The following is a 17,971-nucleotide window of genomic DNA, read 5'->3' as shown; positions in this document are numbered from 1 at the left end:
CAGAGGTAAAACTCTTGTCCCCACGGCCAGCAGGATGAAATCTGGCTCGGGGCTCAAAGTCTGTGGGGTCAGGAGGGCCTCCTAGCCCCTCCCTCTCTAGGCTGAAGCTCTGAGATTATAAGCAGATAGAGAGACCCTGCCCCTTGAGCTGGCTCATTGGAAAACGCAGGTCCCAGAGGCCAGCCTGTAACAGGGAAGGGCTGAGGAGAGCAGCAGGTGCCAGCCAGCCCGGAACCAGGAGAGGTGGGGCTCGTAATGGCCACACCCCCAGCACAGTGCCCTTGAAAGCCTAGGCAGCCTCTACCTACACAATGTAGCTGAGGGGTCATTGCTCCTTCTCTGATTCTGCTTGTCAGAGGCATCCCTGTTTACTCCTGAGTCACACAGAGTTTCTGGCTACAAAGCACAGGTACCATTCTAGGATGTGTGGACTGCCAGGGCAAACAGATGCTTTGTCAGCCTTCCCTCCTTAGAGACTCCCGGGGGCTGGTGGTGGGAAGAGGCCTCAGAAACTTCCCCAGTCCAGCCCGTCTGGGAAGGGAGCAACTTGCCTAGGGCCACATGGTGAGCTCTAGGGGCTTGAGAGTGGCTTCCCCTATAATAAGAAAGTCCTTAAAACACAGGCAATTATCTGGATTCCCAGCCAGAGAAAGACGATGCAGGTTTACAACCCTTTACTTGAAACAACCCACCAGGATCACTCAGCAGCATCACTAGGTCAAAGGCCGTGTACCCGTTTTTTGCACGAAGAGTGACATCGGCCCCTTGGTTTAGCAGATATTTGACAATTTCCTTATTCCTGGGGAGGAAAGAAAAAGCCAGAGTTAGGCCCACTGAAAGGGAAAGCATGGCTTTGCTCCTGGGAAACGAAACATGATGTTAACTACAGAGCCCCATCTCTGAGCAGGTGGGAGGGCGCGGAAAACTGGAAAACTACAGATCACAGGCCGAAGTGTTTGATGTGGAAGCCTGAGGCTCATCAAATAAGGAAACAAACTACTTGGCCATAACGCAGGCAAATACTACGATCACCTGAAACAGAGCAGGGATAGAGCCCCTAACCTGGAATCAGACGCAAGCAGCTGCACGAGGGTGTGCAGAGCCCCGCCTCTTGGTCAGATTGTCCGGTCCTTGACGTAGGAGGCCTCCGGGAGGGCTCCTGGATGACAAGGGATTCGGAAGCACCAGTCAGTGCTGACACTTGCTTAAAAGGAGGGGGTTAGAGCAAGTGTCACCATCTGAGAAGCCAATGTGTGAAAGGCCCACGATCATTTCCATGTTCACTTCGCAGTGCAGGAGGCCACTCATACGCCCATGTGAAAACGCCAATGAACCAAGCACTCTGTTCAACTGAAAGCAACCTACAAAAACTTATCTCTCTCAATAAAACATTCCTGCTGCCTGGATTTTCATGGCCACTGGTGAAGTTGTGTGATGAGGTCATGGGAAATGTGGATACAGAAGGCGGGGGGCGGGGGGGGGACACAGGAAAGAAGGAGTCTACACTGCTTTCATCTTTCTTGCCTGCCTCAATGTTTTCACAGCCTGGGGCTTGATCTGTAGCTCTCAGGACCAGCAGACCACATCGAGAACCTCATATCAGCCTGAGTATCCTGTCAGCCTCATCGCTGAGAAAGTAGGGCTGGCACTGACCCATGGTAGGTGGCCTGCATGAGGGCTGTCCAGCCGTGCACGCTGTCCTGCTTGTCAACTTCGGCATGCCTCTCCACCAGCAGCTGCACCAGAGGCAGCTGGCCCATGACAGCCGCCAGCATCAGCGGGGTCGCCCCGTCCCCATTGACCAGGTTCACGTGGTTGGGGTCTTCGTCAGCAATCTCTTTGACCAGCTGGAAGTTTCCTGCAAACAGAAACGGTAGCCCTGATGACCCATGAGCCTGGCACTGCAGGCTTACATATCCAATGGGTTCGTTTAACAAATATATGCTGAGCTTGCCTCTGCCCTGGGCTGCTGGGCATCGCAGGGGCTCCAAGGATGAGCTGGAGGTAAGCTCCACTCTCAAAGCCTCAGTTTATGAGGGACAGAGACCAACATGCAAGTAGCTTTACTAAAAGAGAGAAGCTTTGATATCTTAAAAGGACAAATAAAGGAGACAGATGAAGGGCAATGCCCATGCAGAAGGAGAGGTCAGGTCTGGCTGGGGCTAAGGATCAGAGAGTGCTTCCTGAAGGTGGGTCTATATCAGAAGAAACAATGTTAGGCTAACTAGTCCTTTATCACAGGGAAACTGAAGTGGGTAGGTGGCAGCCAGGCATCTCTGAGGTAGGGAAAAGCCAGGACCTCGCCATAGGGTTTGGCCAGAGAGGTGGAGAAGCCTAGGAGGGCAGGCTGCAGTCTGTGTGGAAAGTACCATAACAACAACCAGCCCCTGGGGTCTGAATGTTCAGGGGGGGAAACTACAGAGTTAGGAAACAACAAAATGCCTGTTTCTTTCTCTGAGTGGCCTTGAAGAGGACTCGAAATATTAGGCTGGGAGAATTTAGCACTGAATTCTGAATTATCCCAAAAGATTTTCTAAAGTGCTTACCCATTTTCAATGCATGGAAAATATCAGGTCGTCTTTTCTCCTCATCTGGGTAAATAAAGGTTTTAAAAGTTAAGCACTGAAAGGTTCAATATAACAGAAAAGTCACAGGGGTGTAAGAATGACACAGCCTCGCTTTTAAAACGATCTACTTTTCAGAAGCAATCTAACTGAAAACATAAGTAGCAGACAAATCTAGCAGCCCTTCTGGAAGGGTCCTTATCATAGTGTCCAAAAACACTTGAGAGACAGAGCTGGGGAGGTCATTTGGCCAAAATGACATGAATGAATAGTGGACCATTTCCTGATTCCATACCCATAAAGCTCTTACGCATTCCAAACTTTTGGGATCTCCTTTCTTAGATATGATAGAAAAGCAGAGTCTTGGGAAAACTCTGAATTCCTATGAAATTTTTAAAAAGAAACAATGATTCTTTTCTCCTAAATGGACAACCATGAGATAATTCCAGAGCAGAGGACCTCTGAGATGCTTAGCAGCTAAGCCCAGAGGAAGGCCATGAATGTGGCCACGAGAAGAGCCAATGTTAATTTTTGTTTTCCTTCCCAAATAAGTAATCTGCATGATTCTGAGAGTCGCCCCTGCCCCAGACCTGCAAACCCAGCTCTCCACAGGCAACTGCCCACCCGCTGTCATCATGTTAGTCCCCAAAGCCCAGTGCTCAGCTGGTGCGGAACCCCTGCGTCTCCTGCCTACCCCCAACGCTGGGGCTTGCTGCAACTACCCTATGCCAGCCCCTCCCTCGTCTGCTCATCCAGCCCCTTCTTCCAAGCCTGGGCTAGTGGGGACCCTGCTCCTGTCGAAAAGTAGATATTCTCATGACCAGGCCCCTCACTGGCAGTGGAAGGCCGGACTTCCTGCAGCCTTGCACTAGCTCCAGGGATGGAGCGGCTGCAGGAAGCCTGTGCCTCTGGGCGGAACCTCTGGTCCAGATCAGCCCCAGGAGGCAGCTGGGAGGAAGGTGAAGAACAGTGCAAGGGGCACTGGGTCTGGAGTCCACATATCAGAATGAATACTCGTTTCTAGAGTGATGTGTCTTCATCGCTAAAATGGGATCGGGATAACATGCTAATGTGGGGACCACCTGGCAGTTCAGGGATTAATAATATAGATGGGCAAACGCTTCAGAAACAGGCCTGTTCAAAGAGCAATTTTTGTTATCTTTACTAGTGACCAGCAATCACCTCAGCAAGGGTAAGTACTTAATTCCAGGGTTCTTACAGAAAGTAGACATGGAACCAAGTATCAGACTTTGCCTCTGAACTGCTAGTACAAAACGACACTGCATCTTAGTTTTAAGGAACATGTGTCATGTTCCTTTAAGTGTTTCAGATTCTAATTTAATGTGGGCTGGTGCCTTATCATGTCAAGACCCTTTGACAAAAAAAGAAAAAAAAGAAAAAGCGTGTCACCTGGCCTTGGTGTTGGTTGCTAAGCAACCATCTGGTACAAATGAATCACTGACAATCTCGTCTGACCCCGGGAGGCTGGGGCAGCTGTGCTCCTGATGCCAAGTGACCCTGAGCTGGTCCCTTCCTTGCTCTGGGCTCCAGTTTCTATGTCAACACCACAGCAGCTCTGAGAACTCTGCCTCAACCCGAGGTACAACCGCGGTGAGGGTGGGGAAGGTGTCACAATGACAATTGCAGCCCGGGGATCCCTAAGGCCCTGGCGGGTCAGATTTCCTGGCATCTCGCAAAAACAGCTGGAGACTATTATTTATTTAATAACCTATCATTATTAATCACAGCCCTGTTCCTTGCTGCTGTCCCACCTGAAGACTTTACCCCGAGAGCCGCATGGGGCATTCCCTCAGCTCTTGCCAGTTGGCTGAACTCCCATCTCCTCAAGGAGGCCACCTGACTGTCCTTTTTCACAATGCAGCCTGCATCGCCCCCACTCTGCCACTCCAAACCCTCTATCGTACCCCCCACCCCCACCACGGCACTTACCACCTACCATGCTATGTAACTTACTTTATTTAAGAGTCTATTTCCTGTTGATTGCCAAGGGCAGGGATTGGATCTAACATATCCCAGGTGCCAAGAACGGTGCCTGGTACATAGTAGGCACTCAGTAAATATTTGTAGAATAACTGAATGAACAAATGGTCAATAAAAACCTATTATAATAGCTTCCATTTACTCAGTGCTATCTGAGTTGTGGATACACATTTTATAGGCATAATCTCCCAACTGCTCGCAGAACCTTATAAGGTAAGTGCATTTATTACAACTGTTTTATAACAGAGGAAGGATCCCGAGGCTCTGACAGGACAATGAACACGCCCAAGGCCACGCCGCTACCAAGTGGAGAACTAGCTTCAAACCTAGGATTGCGTGACAGGGAAGTCTGTTCTCATAGCCATGACCCGATCCTGTCAAATGTGACAACAGTAATAGGGGTAATGGCAGCTGCCAACACCTCTCACACACTCCTGTTGGCCGAGGTGACCTCACTTAATCCTCGCAGCAGTCCTGTGGGGTGGGTATTACTCCTGTCCCCCACTTATGAATGGCAAATGGAAGCTTGGTGAATTCAGGCACCAGTCCAACGTCCCTCAGCTGGCCTTTTCTTCAGTTTTACTTTTCAGCCCTAGATGCTTATACAGTGCAGCTGGTCCCTAAAGCCTGGACTGCCTCAGTCCTATCTCCAAAGTCAGACCCATCACAGAAACAGGGCACTGAGGCTGTGTGTGACACTGCACTTCATGGTCCTACAGCACAACCAGAGGTTTTGAAACATGATGTGTCCTGTGGCAGATTTGCTAAGGACTGTTCAGACAGCCCTTTAAAATCCAGAAAGCTGGCAAAAAGAAAAAAAAAAGAGGGCGCATTAACAGGTGTTGAAAAACCTCAAAAGTGGGCTGAACCTTATGTGAATTAGTCTTTGAGGATCAATCAATGACGAGATCAGGTACACTGTTCTAGAGCAAGGCTGGCACACTACAGTCCATGGGCCAAACCTGACCCGCTGCCTGTTTTTATAATTATGGTTTTACTGCAACACACCCACTCATTTACGTATCACATAAGGCTGCTTTCACTAGCAGAAATGAGTGATTAAGACAGAGACCGTAGGGCCTATGAAGTCTAAAATATTTATCTGGTCCTTTACCAAAAAAAAAAAAAAAAGTTTGCTGACTCTGTTCTAGAAGGATCCCAGAGCCATCTGCATCAGAGTCACCTGGTTATGGAAGAGGGGGCCTTGCTATGTAGGTTTCCAGGCTTTTCCCAGAGCTACCCGAATCTCTATTTGGAGTGTGAGCTAAGAACCTTGCATGTGACAGGCACTTTCAACTGACGCTTACACACAGCACAGCTTACGTCCCACGGCCCTGCAGGCTGGACTCTGATGTCTGTATACCCTTCAGTTGGGCAATACATGGCTTGAGTCTTTAAAACACAATTTGGGATCCTCAATGAAGCCATGGTGGGGGTGGCAGCAGGGAGGGGCAGCCTGACCTGTCTTGGGCCTGATGGTGGTCAGTGGGTCCAGGTAATCTGCAAGGTCCCTGTGCTTGCAGTCAAGTGCAACCTCGAAGGCAGTCTTCTCCAGTACGCTGAGGTGGTCAGGGTTGGCCCCCTTCTCCACCAGCTGCTGGGCCATGCCGAGCCTTCCAATGAGCGCTGCCAGCATCAACGGGCTCCAGCCCACAGTCCGGGTTGCATGGTTGGGGTCTGCACCCCAGTCTAGCAGCAGACGCACCACAGCCTCATGCCCATGCTGGATGGCAGCCATCAGGGCTGTGATGTCCAGCAGCTCATCCCTGCTGTCTGCTGCCCCCGGCTGCTCGCCTGAGGGGCTGTGATGGTCAACAAAGGCACCAGCTTCCAGGAGCAGTTTCACCACGCCCAGATGGCCACCCCGAGAGGCCACAGTGAGCACACTGGTCCCCAGCCGGTTCTGGGCATTGACATCAGCCCCGTGATCCAAAAGCAGGTGTGCCACACTCACATGCCCAAATCTGCCGGGAAGATGGAGAATTAGTGACACTAAATACGGAGCACTGATAAGGAAACACTTATGTAATCCTCATTTGTCATTAATTATTTAAGTCCTAAGAGCTGCTTATAATAAAAGGCCGCCTTCTGGTGCCAGGAATTGTGCTGGCCCTGCACATGGGACGCCAGAGATGAGCTACTGCCTTGCCTAGGTTCGAATCCAGCTCTACCATCTACTATCTCCATGACCTTGAGAAAGACCTTTAGTTTCTTTGTGCTTTCATTTTCTCATCTGTAAAATGGGGGATATAATTGCATCTACTTCAGGAGAATGTTAAGGACTGAGTTCATATGCCTAAATATATTATATAAAGCACCTAGAACAATGTTTGGCCAAAGGAAGCACCATATAAATGTTAGCTTTGATCGCTATAATCATTTTACATTATGCAACATGGTAAGGTTACCTAGCTGGTCGGGAGCTGTGTCGGGGTCAGAATGCAGGTCTGTCTGAATCCTGCTGCCCACCCTTCTTTCCCCTACACCATGTTGCCTCCCACATCTCAGAAAGGTCATTCTATTCTGCTTTATAGTGTGGTAATCTGTCCTTCTGCCTATGCTGATTTCCCCATGGGCACGGCCCATGTCCGACTCATGTGTACCCTTCCCCTCACCAAATGTACACACAGAGAAGGTCCTTCCAAATGAGGCAGTGGACCCCATGCCTAGAGGTGTGGCTGCAACTGTGGTCAGCAGAGACAGGTTCTCACTTCTCATCCAAGGCATGCTGCCACCTGCTGCCAGGAATGTCCACTGCAGGAGGCTGAGAAGGGGCCTGGGCCAGACCAAAGGAGCTGGGATACTGGGAAGACAAACATGTGCCCACCAACTCCCTAATACCAGGCAGAGGAAAATAGATGCTTCTTCCCAGCAAAATCTCCGTCTCCTTTAGCCACCAGAGGGCGGAAAAGTTCTGTTTTGTAGCGTTTTTGGTTGGCACACTTTCTGAGCTCAGAGCTGTGCATGTCAGAGCTGGAAGGGGCCTCTGAACTACAAAAGGAAAGAATGACAAGAGGGGGGCCGGCTGCGCTGGTTGTACAAGACCATGCTGTCTGCATAACTTCTGCATCCTGTGAGGCAGTTTTTTTTTAATCTCTTAGTGCACACCCCTCCTTTCTGGACACGGGTTTTGTAGCTCAACTAAACCCAGGGCCTCCCTCCTCCCTGTGGAGGCAGAGCCAAGGCTTAACTCTGGTTTGAACTTAACAAATACCTTCTGGGACATGAACCTTAACAGCACCAGGTCACCTCAGCCTACAGAGCATGGCTCTCGGAGGGAAAGCTTAATGAACTGGCTCCCCCAGCTACAGAAGGCTCGGCCTGCCTGCCTCTTCTCCAAGAGCAGAGAGAGGTCAAGCTGAAACAAACTCCAAGGCAGAAGCTGCAACCCCAACCTGACTCTGTGCTTCCTTCCTGCCCATCCATGATGTCATTCTCAAAACCTAAAATGATATTCCCAAACCCTAAATCTGACAGCAACTTCCTACTGCCCAAACGCCTGCCAACTTTGTCAACCTCATCCTCTCCCAACTGCCACATCATACCCTCTGGCCATGCCCACCTGTGCTCACCAATTAGACTCTCCAAAGACAGGACTTGGTGGCTGACCCAGAGTGGAGCGCAGTAAATACTGTCAAATGAATAAGTGAGTGAATGAATGAATGGTATAACCATATAGAGGACAGTCTAAAGACAGGCAATTGAGTTGTCTGTAGAACTAGTATATCCTCCATTGGAGTAGAGAATTTTTAAAAGATTATACTATAGTTACCAAGCATGAGATAAAATCTAGTATAGTTCCTACAGCGGATTAAAGGTACTGTCATATTTTTATCTCATTGATCTTAACAATTCCTGAGAGAAACCTCCCATTTCACAGAAGAGGAAATCAAGATTAGAATGGACAGCAATGATCCAGAAATTTGAAAGCAACAGAGTCAAAACTTGAATTTAGACCCTAAAACCCCAATCTTGCTCTTCTGGTATAACAAATTTTCAGAGCCAAAAAAGGACTGAATTTCAGCAGAAATATTGACAGTTGGAATGCTTTCTGAACTCATGGGTAGCCCAAGAGGTCATTCAATTAGACTGAAAATATAAAAGGATTCAACAAAGGCTGAAATAATTTTGTGGATGCTAAATTGCTAATAGGTGATTACTAAAGATAGGGAAGCTGGGGCTTTCTGAACAGCTGCTATGATTACCAATTAATTTCTGCAATCAACACCTGTGTTTAAAGACCTGGCACATACTCCCACCACTCAAAGCACTGGGTGGAGAGTCCAGCTCTGCTACACTGGTAGGCAGAGAAATAAAGGGCAGGAGGAGGAGAGTAAAGAGGCCAAGGATGAAGTTAGAGCCAAAGTAAACACCATGCAACCTGTCCCTTTAGCATAAGGCAAATTTGGTAAGTAGCTTCCTTGCAGCCAACACCAAATGGAAAACGGTCAGCTACAGGATTCATGGCTGGGAGCACAAGCTCTGGAGCCACATGCCTGGGTGTGTGGCCTTAGGCAAGTTACTTAACTCTTCTGAGCCTCAATTCTTCATCTATGAAATAGGTACAGCAACAATACCTGCTTTCTAAGGTTTTGTGTGGGTTGAATGAGTTAATTCAGTTAAAGCACTGAGCATGATGCTTGACACAAAGTGCTCAATAATGGTTACCATTTTAAGAATAAGGAAAAAACATGAATGTAACCATTTCTGATACTAAAACATCCCCAAGTGACCAAACTGCTGTCCAGGCACAGGGCCTCTGACGGCCTGGTTTGATCCAATGACCAGCTTTGGAACAGAGAGTTGTGATGATAAACAGATGCTCTCTTCCACCAAAAGTGGTGGCTGCTGGGAGCATCACGTTGAGGCACTTGAATGGGTATCTAGATTCAGGGAGGAAAAAGACAGACTGGAACCTGTCGGCACATGCCATGCATTTGCCTGTCCTGATCTGAGGGGCAGAGAGATTGTATATCCTTCTCTGTATATACTATTCCTCCACAAACAGATTAGACAGCAGAAAGCTCAAATATAACCCAACACAGGCAGACAGGATACCTGAGTACAGATGGTTGGTCTCACCAACTAAAGTACCCAGGCCCTGTATAGGCCCAGCTAAAGGTCAAGAGTCAATTCTAATCCTCTCATAGGATTGTCACATTCTACTATATTCTCTTAGGAATAAATAAGAGTATGTCATAGCTAATGCTCCCAAAACAGCACCTGTACGATAAACAGAGGAATAAAGAGGAACATAATTAGTCCAGAGCCTCTTGATTTGCAAGTGACAAAGTCAGGACACTTGGACCACAAATTCTAGCAAACAGTATCAAGTTGTAGAGAAGAAGAAAAATTCTTTAAAAATGTTAACTTATTCGTTAACAGTGTTTAGGTGAATTCTTCTGAGTTTCCTGCCCCATCAAGATGAACAGAAATTTGATGAACTTAATCGGATGACTTTGACTATCCTGTAGAACTTGATTAATATAAAAAAAAAAAACTGGTGATCAGAGGTCTCCAAGACACCCTGAAGCCTACCAGACACTGCAGTCACAAACCTCACTCAGCAAGTAGGAGTTCAGAGATGAGGCTCACATCAGCGGCTCCCACAGTCCCTTTCCCACCAGATCTTCTGAATCGCAATCTCCATAAAGGAAACTCGAGAATCTGATTTGGAAAAGCATCCCAGTGATTCTGGTGTGTGGCCAGGATTGGGCGCCACTGAGGAAGGGGATCAGCTATAGCACGTAGGGTAGTGGGCACTACTGCTGGTGCCCTCCCTGTGCTGAGGAAACGGAGAAGGGAAGGGTATCATGGCAGGCTTCCAGGAAGAAGCTAAGCCAGGAAGAACAGGGGCGCTTCACTGAGGGTAGAAGGGGCTTCCTGTATGTGGTTATGGTAAGGGCTCTGCAGCTGGATGCCCCAAGTCTGCTGACTCACTATATCCTCATAAGCAAATTTTGTAATTTCAGATTATCATCTGTAAAGTGGAGATAATATTCTTGGCACATAGAAAATGCTCAATAAATGCTAACCAAAAAAACAAACAAACAAAGCCAAAGGAAGGAAGGGAAAGTCTGGATGAAATCATCTTGGCCTGAGTTTAGGTTTAGTTTAGGAAGTTTCATTTAGGAAGCCAGGGGGAAAGCAGAGGAAAGGATTTGAGGAGCGTGAGAGCCTCAAATGCCATGCTAAGTGCTCTTACTAGGGAGCCATCACAGGGGAGGAACAACCAAACATTCACTTCAAAAAGATCTGGAAGCTCTGTAGAGAATGGATTAGAGAAGGTACACCTAAAAAAAGGAAAGCAGTGGAAGGTCACTCCAAAGGTGAGGCCTGGACTAAGGCAGAGAGGAAGGAGAAAAGGTGTGAATTCAAGAGAGGGTATGGCAGAGACAGATGCGCAGATATGGCCATGGCAAGACAGGTACCAGGGCTGAGGATTTACTTGGTATTTTAAAAACTGGAAGAGGGGATAGGGGCCACTAAGAGAGACAGGGAACCTCAGAAAGAAAGGTCGGTAGTCCAAAAGGCTTTATGGTCACCCCAGACTGGCAAGATATCAAATATCTTAAGACAAAGGGTCCCAACACACCAGTAAGAGCATATCACATTGTAATACCCATGTGAATAGGTGTGCATTCCCTAAATGGGAGGCGTTGCCAAAGTTTCAATAGACTGATTGAAATAAACACCCAAGGGCTGAAGAATGGTTAAGCAAACCACAGTTACCATCCCACAGTATCATCATACTTGGAATATCACGCAGTGGTTGAAAATGTTATACTTGAAAATAATGCAGAATAAAAATTTTCCAGCAATACAAATTAGATTAGAACTGTGTAATAGTTGGAATTCAGAGGAATAAAATACTGTGGGTCACAATGAGAACATTATGTGTAAGAACATTGCGTTTTCAATGCCTTTTAGAAAAACGAATGGCTCTTACATATGGAAAAATGCTTTACTTCACTCACAGTTTAACAAATGTAAATCACAGCTACACTGAAATAAGATTTTTCACCCATCAGACATAAAAATCCGAAAGTCTAATAGCATACTCTGTTGGTGAACCTGTAGAAGAACAATCATTCATACTGCTGCTGGGAGGATAAACTGAGTAAACTGGTGCAACTGCTGTGGCCAGTAGAAGAATGAGCTCCCAAAGATGTCCACATCCTAACCCCCAGAACATATGTTAGGATTCATGGCAAAAGGGAAATTAAGGTCGCAGATAGAATAAACATTAAGGTTGCTAATCAGCTGATCTTGAGACGGGGAGAGTAGCCTAGATTACCCAGGTGGGCCTGATGTAATCACAAGGGTCCTTTAATATGGAAGAAGAGGGACAGAAGAGTCAAAGTTGGAGTGACGACAGAAACAGGGGTTGGAGCTATGTGATTGCTGCTGGCTTTGTGGTGAGTTGTTACAGCAGCCATAGGAAACTAATACACCTATATGGAAAGCAAGTTGGCAATATCTATTGCAGATACAAATGACCTGCATTCCTTCCCTGGGGAACTTCTGCAAGAAAATAGGTGGGTGGGACCTAAGTTGATGGCCAAAAGGGGTGAGGGAATTCACTGGGTACCAGTTTCTTTATACCGAGGTCTCAAGTCCTTTCATCCTGCTTTCTGAGTACTGGCATATCTTGTTTTACCATGCTTCACTTTATTGTGCTTCACAGATGTTCTGGGGATTTTTGTTTTTGTTTTTTGTTTGCTTGTTTTACAAACTGAAGGCAAGACCCTCTACCAGCAACAAGATTATGACTCACTTTATTGGGATACTTGCTTTATTGCAGTGGTCTGGAACGGAACCCACAATATCTATGCGGTACCTCTCAAACTCATCTCTTTGCTGTCCCACTGCTGTCTCTGCTCTGGTCCAGGCCACCATCACCTGTTCCTAGACTGCTGTGATCCCTTCCTAACCAAAATTTCTGATTCTAGCCCATCACTCCAATCCATCTTCACACCACAGGGAAAGTGATTTTTCCAAAACGATCTGATTCAGTCGATCTGATTCAGTCAATCGCTGTGCCTAGAACCTTTCATTACTCCCCAGTGCCCTTAGGATACCACACCTTTCTCAGCCCTGCTACCTAGCAACTGCCACCTTATCTGCAGGGAGAGCTCATATCCCACAACTCCCACCATAACATCTGACAGTTCGATTAACTCCTATGTTCACTTTTGCTTCCAAACCTTTGCATGGGCCTTCTATCACCTGGTACCTACCTTCTACTTCTGTTCTGGTTAATTCTTAGACATCCTCAGGTCTCCACTTGAATACATACATCATCCTTACCAGAAACTTTCCTCCACCTCCCCAAACTGGGTCTGGAACTTCCAGAACTCCCCGAACTTTCCCGGTCAAGCCTGTTGCCTTGTCTGGCCTGCCCACTAGTAGTGAGCTCCTCCCAACGGGGACTTTACCTGGGTCCCACACCAAGCTAGGGTAGGTAAGCAGGTTCTTAGGAAAACCTTCTTGTAGAAGGAATGAATGAACACCTCTAAGATTCTGAGTCTCTAAGATTCTACTCTCAAGTGTCCAGATTCTGTTTTTAAAGCCCAGTGTTTCCAAGATTATGATGTTATTAAAATGCTCTTCCACCCGAAGCTGCTCAAAGTTTACCACTCCAACTTTCCAACGAGTCCTTGACTCTTTACTACTCGGGCGTCTGCGGGGGCCTCCGGGCAGTTCCTGCCGCCTGAACCCGGCCACAGCTGGACACCACCCCCGGTGCCCCTGACCCCTCACCTGGCCGCCTGCATGAGCGCACTCCAGCCGTAGTGGTTGCGGCTGTTGACCGAGGCGCCGCGGCGCAGCAGGAAGCGCACCAGGGGCTCGTGGCCTCCGGCGGCCGCGAACTGCAGCGCCGTGTTGCCCGCCTCATCCGAGCAGTCCACCGGCACCGGCGCTCCGGCCGCCGCCGCCCCGGGCCCGGCCGCCTCGGCCCCCGCCGCCTCCGCGCCCACCTCGGGCTCCGCGCTGAGCTCCGCCGGTTCCGCTGCCCCCGGCTCCAGCAGCCGCCGCGCCGTCTCGGTGTCGCCCTGGTCGCAGGCGCGCAACAGCAACTGGAAGGCCGGGGTCAGCCCACCCTCGCCCATCGCGGCCCGCGGCCCGCGGCCCGCGCCCGTCTGCCCCGCAGGCTGCGCGGGCTCCGCCCCCCGGATACCGTGCGCTGGCGCCCCCTTCCGCCCGCTCGCACGCCTACTGTGTGCCAGGCGCGCGCCGGGAGCGGGGCCGCGCGCCTACTATGTGCCGGGGGCGCGCCCGGGGGCGGGGGCGAGGTCGCGCTTCACTGCCGCGTCGCGGGGCGGGGTGAGGAGCTGCGAGTTCCGGGAAGCTCCCAGCGGCGTCCGAGGGAGGCCGTAGCTGGCAGGTCCATCTTTGCTTTCTCCGCGCTCACTTACAGCCGTCCTCGCTGCTCCACAAACTTCCTTTCCCAGGCTGACCAGCCTTTCTGGTGCTGCTAGTGTTGGACCTTTAGGCCCAGTCTGAGTCCACCGTGGCATCTGCCTGTCCGGGGCACGTCTTAAGTAGTTGTTGACTGAATTAAAGAAGAATGAGCCCACTCTGTCCCTCTAGAATGTTCTGCGGGGCCTTTAGTGCCAGACCTTAGCTGGGCTGGGCCGTTAGGGCTACGGGCGCCCTTACCTTATCTCTCTTTATTATTGGTTCTGGAAACAGCACCATGGCAGACGTTATAAGTGCAAACTTTCTGACCACACCGAGACCTACTTACAAACTGAGTGTGGAGTCCTGTCGCCTGAATTTTAACAAGCCCTCTAGATGATCCTGATGCAAACTAAAGCTTAGGACCCACTGTTTGACCTTCACAGCAGTCCTGTCAGGCACCAGATGATCAGCCCCAATTTACATAGGCGACAACTGAAGTTTAAAAGAGATTGTGTCTTTCTATAGGCTACACAACTATTCTGGGAGAGAGCTTGACTCGAACCCAGGTCTTCTGACATCTAGTCCAATTCTCTTTCTATTCTCAATAAATACTGAGTACCCGCTATGTGCCAGGTACTGTTCTAGGTGCTGGGAAAGCTACAGGGAACAATATAAACTCCCTACCTTCCTGGACCTAACAGTGGAAAGAGACAGGCTGTGACCACAACAACAAGATGGATGTCTATTCAAACAATAAATAGAAAGAATGTAACATAAATCTAAGTCAGTAGGACAGAGGATGCAATGTTATTTTATAATAGGGTGAGTAGAGAAGGGGTCACTGAGAAAGTGACATTTTCACAGAGACCTGAAGGAATTGAGAAGTCAAGCTATATGGACATTTGAGGAGGGTAAAATCCAAGCAGAGGGAAAGAGAAGGATTCTAACAAGAGCAGTCCTGCCTGCAAATTGCTGATGCCATCTGCTCATTATGATAACATTAGCATTCTGTTATGGGCTAATTGGTTTCCATAGATTGTGAGCTGTGGTCCCAAAGCCTAGCAAAAGTCCAAGCCATTCGGTAGGTGATCAGTACATGAATTTTAAATGACTGAGTCTCATATATAGAAGGTTATAATACAGAGCAACATTTGATGAGGGCGTGAGGAAGGAATGAATTATGGTGTTGGCAGACCAAAGAAGATGGTGATGCTCTTACGATCTGGGCCAGTAGAGCTGGAAGAAAAGGTCTTCTAGGCAAAGTGTAAAAAGATAAGGAAAGGTCTCGAAAGTACACAGGACTCAGCTTGCAAAATGCTTCAGTGCCAAGATTAACCCAATGGTATTTATTCTGTGAGTAGTAGGGAGCCATGGAACATGTTTGAGCAGGTGAGTTACAGGGATAGAGCAAATCACTTAGGTCCAGTGTTGGAGGTGGTACACTGTCAATCATATCCAGATTTGGCCCGGTTCACCACAGTAGAGATGAGGATGACTTCCTTTTGAAGATCTAATGAAGACGTCTGTTTCTGTGATAATCCTAAACAATTGCAACCTTGTCTTATTCTATTTATTCTGGTATCTTATATTTTTACTAAGTGGTTGGTTCATTGTAAAAGTAATATACATGGTAAAAATAAATAAATTCCACCAATGAAAAAGGGCATAAAGGAAAAGCTCCTTTTCTCCCTCTCCCACCCTCCCAGCCCTATTCCCCATAGGTAACCAATAGTCACATTTTAATGTATCTTTACCAAAATGCACACATTCATATAGGCATTAACTAAGTTTCTCGACTGCAAGCAGCAGAAATTAACCCTCTAGAGATTTTAAGCAGAAAGGAGATATAATCCAAAGTTTCTTCGTAGCTCACAGATCCCATGAGGGCCAGAGAACCAGTCTCGGAGGCCCCACGACCAGGAACAAATCATTCCATGGCGGCACCCTGTACCAGAGTGGCATCTGCACAAGTGCTTTTTGGTGTCATCAGCTTTTTAGAGTCAGAGTCTGAGACAGGAATGTCTGAATAGCCTGGGTCATGTGTTTTGCCTGGCAGAAAGGGAGACCGGGAAACTGTGTTTCTGGCATTTTCAGTATCTATAGAGGAAGGTAAGCTCCAGTGTAGGTGCCCCAGAAGGTAGGAAACTCTCCAACATAGGAAGGGTGTTCAGATGCTGGGCAGTCAGAATAACAAATGTCCACTACAAATACTCCCTCTAGAGTAGACACCTGTTGCTTACACCTGCACTGCCTCACCTTCTCTGGGAAGAGTCACCGTCTTTCTCCTGGGGAGCCTCCCTCCCCCACTCTCAGTCCATGTGGTTCAGTGGTTAGTGTATGTCCAAGCCCATCCTGATTGCTTCAGCCCAGGATTTTTTGTTAAAGCCACTGGAAATGAGGCCCTCGCTTCTGATGTGGTCAGCTGTCAGGATGTCAGGATATTGCAAGCCAACCTGACACTTGCTCTGCCACCATCTGAAGACAGCCTGCCTGAGAGCGAAGCCACCGCACAGGAAAACAGAGACAAGTGATAGGGAAAGACGGAGTCAGAAATTCCAACCTCCCTCTCCCTTTTTTGTTAGGTTTGTTTTGAGCCTTAACAAATACCTATTTTACTTTTGAAATAAATGGATTCATACTATGCATGCTGTTCTGAATCTTGTGGGGTTTGTTGTTGTTGTTGTTTGTTTTGTTTTGTTTGTTGTACTTATTAAATGGTTTGAGCATATTTCCATATAGGTGAATATAGATCTACTACATCCTTTTTAATGGTTGCATGTGATACCATTAAGCAGATGTACCATAATTTAAGCATTTTAAATGACGCACAATTAACTTGTTTCCAGTTTTCTGCTGTTATTAAAAAATCCTGCATTGAACTGTGCTTGTAGGAGACAGATGGCACACTTGGCGAAGGAAACGAGGAACATTTACTAATGGACTAAATCCAGAAATGTGGAGCAGGTTTAAGAGCCACAGGGTTGGTGCAGGACTCCAAGGCTGGTGGCTGTTACACCCCAGACCTGAAGGGGGAACAGGAGAGAGCAATTACTAGAATTTTGCAAGAGAGGAAACTGGGGAGATCTACTGGATAAGAGCTATGGCATTCAGAAGAAGAACATAGCTAACCCCCAGCAGCCTGGTAGAGAGTGAGTCCCAGAGGAATAAAAACCTCTGGTCTCACCCTCCTCCTGACCTCTGATCTGCCCATGCTCCTCATTGGACAACCCCTACTTTTAGCCAGGGGTTCAGAGCCTGTTGAAGGAGTCCTCACAGTGGGCCTCCCAGGGTTCAGAGCAGAGAGGAGACAGACTCAGCAGGGCAAATAAAGGTTCCAGCACCTTGCTGTTCAAAGTGTGGTTCTTGGACCAGCTGCATTGGTACTGCCTGGGAGCGTCTTAGAAACACAGTATCTTGGGTCCAGGATCTGAATTTCAGCACAATCCCCAGATCGTTCATGAATATAGAATTTTGAAACATGGTTCCAGCACATCTTTGTATATAAATCTCTTATACAAGTGTATTTATATTCTTAGTATTTATGAACTCTCATCTAGTATTTTTCTATTGATCTCTATGTTAGTTTGGGTCCTCTGAAAATCAAATGCCAAGATGGTTTTTATTCTGGGAGAAATAGTTATGTAGGATAAAGAGGGAAGGAGGAAGAAAAGGGAAGAAGAGCTTTCGGACCATGGTGCAGGATCTGACAACTGGGAAAGGAGAGTGAGAAGGAAGGAGGCTTGGATAGGAGGAGCTTCAGACTCCTGAGCAGTTCTGTCATGCAGCCAGACTAATGGGGAGTCCCCAAACAAAGGTGGCCTACTAAGGCATCCTGCATCAGACAGAAATGGTGGATTCTGGTTCCCTCACTGCATTCGGTCACTGACTGGGAGAAGCCCAGGGAAACAGAATTCAGCAAGAATTCCAGAGAGGTTCCAAAGGCCTAGCTGCTGAAGGCTCTCTGTCAGCTGTGCTCTCCAGCGGGTTCTCTCAAGGGGTGA

At 48.0% G+C, this 17,971-nt stretch overlaps 1 protein-coding gene across 1 annotated transcript in view; it reads right to left on the bottom strand.

Moving 5' to 3' along the window:
• The window catches only part of ANKS6 (ankyrin repeat and sterile alpha motif domain containing 6), a 46,374-nt gene extending 32,662 nt beyond the window's left edge, over window positions 1-13,712 (bottom strand). The window contains exons 1-5 of the mRNA XM_016146295.2: window positions 13,329-13,712; window positions 6,027-6,529; window positions 2,547-2,591; window positions 1,654-1,858; window positions 693-799 (exon numbers count right to left, since the gene is read on the bottom strand). Of these exons, the coding sequence (XP_016001781.2) occupies window positions 693-799; window positions 1,654-1,858; window positions 2,547-2,591; window positions 6,027-6,529; window positions 13,329-13,678 (1,210 nt within the window). The 5' untranslated portion in view covers window positions 13,679-13,712. The remainder of the gene's footprint in view (window positions 1-692; window positions 800-1,653; window positions 1,859-2,546; window positions 2,592-6,026; window positions 6,530-13,328) is intronic.
• Window positions 13,713-17,971: the final 4,259 nt, after the last annotated feature.

The sequence above is a fragment of the Rousettus aegyptiacus genome, unplaced genomic scaffold (assembly GCF_014176215.1).
Source record: "Rousettus aegyptiacus isolate mRouAeg1 unplaced genomic scaffold, mRouAeg1.p scaffold_m13_p_3, whole genome shotgun sequence".
NCBI classification, from domain to species: Eukaryota; Metazoa; Chordata; class Mammalia; order Chiroptera; family Pteropodidae; genus Rousettus; species Rousettus aegyptiacus.
The sequence above is the reverse complement of the archived record's forward strand: the minus strand, read 5'-3'. Positions and strand labels throughout refer to the sequence as shown.